Source organism: Vulpes lagopus, chromosome 6 (genome assembly GCF_018345385.1).
Source record: "Vulpes lagopus strain Blue_001 chromosome 6, ASM1834538v1, whole genome shotgun sequence".
Lineage (NCBI taxonomy): Eukaryota > Metazoa > Chordata > Mammalia > Carnivora > Canidae > Vulpes > Vulpes lagopus.
In genome coordinates this window covers 68,702,204-68,706,897 of record NC_054829.1, presented here as the reverse complement: position 1 = coordinate 68,706,897, position 4,694 = coordinate 68,702,204, and the positions used below count along the sequence as shown (strand labels likewise).

Sequence of the window (4,694 nt, the reverse complement as noted above, 5' to 3'; positions counted from 1 at the left end):
TTTCTTCAGTTGCATTCAAGTTGATGGAAAGAAGGCTTTTTCTGAATATCATTTGTGGAGCAAATATTAAGGAACTACTAGATGTCAGGTACCATCCTGTGTATTGTTGGCACATTCATGAACAAAACACAAAAATCTTAGCCTTGTGAAACTTACACTCTTGTGGAGGGAGATAGGTTATAAGCAAAAAATATTGTGAATAAGTATACTTTTTAGTATTTTAGAAGGAGTTAAGTAATATGTTTAAAAAATAGAGGAGGGTGCCCCTTCCACACCGTCACGCTGGGCTAGTACCCGCGCCTGGAATTGGGCCGCAGCCTCACCGCGCCTGCCGCCCGCCGCCCGCCAGCGCCTCTGGATCATGGACCCCCGCAAAGTGAGCGAGCTTCGGGCCTTCGTGAAAATGTGTAAGCAGGATCCGAGCGTTCTGCACACCGAGGAAATGCGTTTCCTGCGGGAGTGGGTGGAGAGCATGGGGGGTAAAATACCACCTGCTACTCATAAAACTAAATCAGAAGACAATATCAAGGAAGAAAAAACAGATAGTAAGAAGGCGGAGGAAAACATAAAGACAGACGAACCATCAAGTGAGGAAAGTGATCTAGAAATTGACAATGAAGGTGTAATTGAACCAGATACTGATGCCCCTCAAGAAATGGGAGATGAAAATGTAGAGATAACCGAGGAAATGATGGATCAGGCAAATGATAAAAAAGTGGCTGCCATTGATGCCCTAAATGATGGTGAACTACAGAAAGCCATTGACTTGTTCACAGATGCCATCAAACTAAATCCTCGCTTAGCCATTTTGTATGCCAAGAGAGCCAGTGTCTTCATCAAATTACAGAAGCCAAATGCTGCCATTCGAGACTGTGACAGAGCTATCGAAATAAATCCTGATTCAGCGCAGCCTTACAAGTGGCGAGGGAAAGCACATAGACTTCTGGGTCATTGGGAAGAAGCAGCACATGATCTTGCCCTTGCTTGTAAACTGGATTATGATGAAGATGCTAGTGCAATGCTGAAAGAAGTTCAACCCAGGGCCCAGAAAATTGCTGAACATCGGAGGAAGTATGAACGAAAACGTGAAGAGCGAGAGATCAAAGAAAGAATAGAAAGGGTTAAGAAGGCTCGGGAAGAACATGAAAGAGCCCAGAGGGAGGAAGAAGCCAGACGACAATCAGGAGCTCAGTATGGCTCTTTCCCAGGTGGCTTTCCAGGGGGAATGCCTAGTAATTTTCCTGGAGGAATGCCTGGAATGGCAGGGGGGATGCCTGGAATGGCAGGAATGCCTGGGCTCAATGAAATTCTTAGTGACCCAGAGGTTCTTGCAGCCATGCAGGATCCAGAAGTTATGGTGGCCTTCCAGGATGTAGCCCAGAACCCAGCAAATATGTCAAAATATCAGAGCAACCCAAAGGTTATGAATCTCATCAGTAAATTGTCAGCGAAATTTGGAGGTCAAGCATAATGCCCTTCTGACAAAGCCCTTGCTAAAAGAAAAGCAACTTCGATCACCTAATGGATGTCGCAATAATACAAACCAGTGTACCTCTGACCTTCTCAAGAAGAAAGCTGGGGTGCTGTGAAGAGAATCCCTACCCCTCTGCCCCACATGCAACTGAAACATTCTACAGTGGTTTGCCATTAGGGTATTCATTCAGATAATGTTTTCCTACTAGGAATTACAAACTTTAAACACTTTTTAAACCTTAAAAATATTTAAAAACATTAAAAGAGTGTATTAGTCCCTACATTTTTCTTTACTAATCATTTCAGTTTTTTCCCTTTGGATTAATTGGGCAAGGAAGCTACTTCAGTGTGGAAGATTTATTATTGCTCAGTTTGAGTGAAATAAAGGTTTATTAACAGGAGGCAAATATAACATTTAAATAGATGAAGTTTGAGTTGGAAATATGGTTACTGAGGTATTTTGACTTGTCTTTTTAAATGTTTTACTTTTTAAACACGATTTATTTGGATAAAACTATTGGGACCACCAGTATTGCAGTAGGACCTGGGTAGGGACCGGAAGTGCTTGGCAGGGCAGCAGCAACCTTATTCCTTTTATATGATGTGCACCCTTGTGCAGATGCATTTAAATCTTACACTGTGGTGAAGGGATGATTTTTATAATGCTGCAGTAGAGTTGGATTACTTAGCTGTGTTCTTGTCTGATACAGAAAATAAATGTTTTGCATTATTTCCACATAGAGGAAATAAGGGAATACTTTTCTTTTTATATTTCTGTGTTTAGAGTGACCTTTCCTGGTCAGAAAATACCCATTTCTTTGTGTGCTTTTTAATTGTTTTCACCACCTCCCATCCCCGCCCCAGTACTCTTTTTGGGCTAAAGATAGCCCCTTTCACTGGCATCATCAATACTATTATCATTCACAGTGTAATTGTGCAAGCATATGTAATGCTGGGTTTAATATGTAATACATATAGTGATTATGTAAGGTGATACTCAAAACAGCTGTAGTTTCTTACTTGGCCCAAGCGATTTCATATCTAAATGTTAGGTTTCCACTTAGGCGAAATCTTGCCATGTCAAAAGATGTTGGAAGGAGGGATTCCCTTAGGAATCCCTTAGTTCAGTCTTCAACTTAGGAAATACCTGTTGCAATTGGAGTTTATCTTACGTTATTCATCTTCATATTTGGGAGAGTATGAGGTTTGAATTCATTGATCTACGGAAGGGAACCAAACTTCTTGATCCAACATGAATCATAAAATTGATGAGATCCATGGTTCTTCGCTGCGGAGTTGATGGCATTATGAGTCGTCCTGCTCCTATTCAGCTCTTAAATACTGCACCTTTTCCCAATCTCCTCTCTCTCCCTTCCTCTCTTTCAAGAATAAAGAAATAGTTTTCCGTTGTACATTCAACTCCTACATTTAAGACTAAGTCCAGGCGCTGTACAGGAATTGCTGGGTTTCTACCTATCTTTCATTTTAACCATGTTTAAAAACAGTTTCAAGGGATGAGACCCTCTGTACTTTGCCTATTTGAAGAGTCAGTGGTAGGAGCAGTGAAGAAAATTCCAAGGAATACATTTCTGAAATAGCACATTTCTAATATCAAAAGTAAGTTGATTAAGGTTCTAACCTTTTGCTGTACACAAGCAGATAGAAATGCATCTGTTACATAAGTGAGAAAAGGCTGTATGCTAACTGAGCATGCTTTTTAAACCCTTTAAAAATACTCAGCATATAAACTTGCGTTTGAGCTTGCCAGTGGTTTTTTTTTGTTAATGTGTGTTCTCAAATTTTCTAATGTGTGCTGTGAATAACTCAAGACCAGTTTCTTTTGGGTTCCTTGTTTGATTTACTTAATTATATATTAAGTACATTCTAACACTGCAAATATTACTATAAATGGGTAAAAGTAAAAAAAAAAAAAAAAAAAAAAAAAAAAAAAAAAAAATAGAGGAGGGTGACTGTAGCAAGCCAGGCCTTTTCAAGAGAGTGACATTTGAGCAGAGGCTTGAAGGGGGTGAGGAAGTGAGTGAGTAATCAAGGGGCCACCCAATGTAAAGAGCTTATGTTTAAAAAGGATCATTCTGGTTGCTATTATGAATAGACTGTAGGAGACAAGCCTGGGGAAAAATAGACTCACTAGGGGCCATTAAAAACGATCCAGGCTCTGACTAGGGTGGTAGCAGAGGAGGTGACAAGAAGGGACTGGGTTCTGGAGATATTTTGATTATAGGATGAATAGAATGTGCCAATAAACTGAATGTATAATGTGAGGAAAAAAAGGATGCCCATGTTGACACCAAGCTTTTTTTTTGCCAGATGGGGAAGAGGTGTGAATGGAATTTGGGAGTTCATTTTGAGGCACAATTAGCAAACATTCAGGGGATTAAGTCAGTAGGCAAACCACCACACTATTATCCCCTTTACTCTGTTTTATTTACTCATGGACTTTATTATTTTTCTATGTGTTGTTTTTATCTGTTTCTCTCATTAGAATATGAGCTCCCAGAAAGCAGGCATCTTTTCTGACTCGTGGATCATTGGATCCTAGAATATCATTTGGCAAAAAGCATAGGCTCTAAATATTTGTTGAATGAATTAGCAAAGGCATCTGGTTTTCCAAACTTGCAAAGTGGGCAGATTGATACTGGTAGTGTCTAGTTCTTCAGGGTAGTTGTGAGAGTTCAATGTTATGTAAAATATATAGTTTTTATACATACATTCATATGTAATATAGACAGAAGTGCCTCTGTATGTCTGTGACTTTGTAAATTAATTTTGAGGTCTATGTGACTTGGGAGGCAGGCTGGCATAGTAATTAAAAGCCAGCTTTGGCTTTGGAGCCAGTGAGACCTTACTTTGAATCTTAGTGGAGCTATTTTCTAGCTCAATGACTTTGGGAAAATGACTTAATTTCTCTCTGCCTCCATTTCTTCTGCAACTTGGGAATCATAATATTATCCTTACAGGTTTGTTGTGACTCTTCAATATAATTATGCTTATAAAGGGTATGGCAGACATAGTAAGTGCTCAAAAGTCAGAGTTCTTCTTCTACTGTCTCCTGGCTAATGTATCTGACTGTGAATATTCATAGTGTTTTCAAAGGGCCCCATTATATGTCATCCCTTTTTATGTCTTCTGTGCAGACTTCATGTCCTCCCCATCTCCTTTTGTTTTTTTTCCTTTCGATAAGCCCTTATCAGTCATTTGTT

At 39.6% G+C, this 4,694-nt stretch overlaps 1 protein-coding gene across 1 annotated transcript; it reads left to right on the top strand.

Annotated features, from left to right (window-relative positions):
- The first annotated feature begins 269 nt into the window (after window positions 1–269).
- LOC121493732 (hsc70-interacting protein) lies at window positions 270–3,237 on the top strand. Its single transcript, XM_041759945.1, has one exon. The coding sequence runs from the start codon at window positions 362–364 to the stop codon at window positions 1,469–1,471; it is 1,110 nt and encodes a 369-aa protein (XP_041615879.1). The 5' UTR covers window positions 270–361; the 3' UTR covers window positions 1,472–3,237.
- Window positions 3,238–4,694: the final 1,457 nt, after the last annotated feature.

What these genes read in the sequence shown, in the direction of transcription:
- LOC121493732 (XM_041759945.1), top strand. Translation starts at nt 362, where the DNA reads ATGGACCCCCGCAAAGTGAGCGAGCTTCGGGCCTTCGTGAAAATGTGT.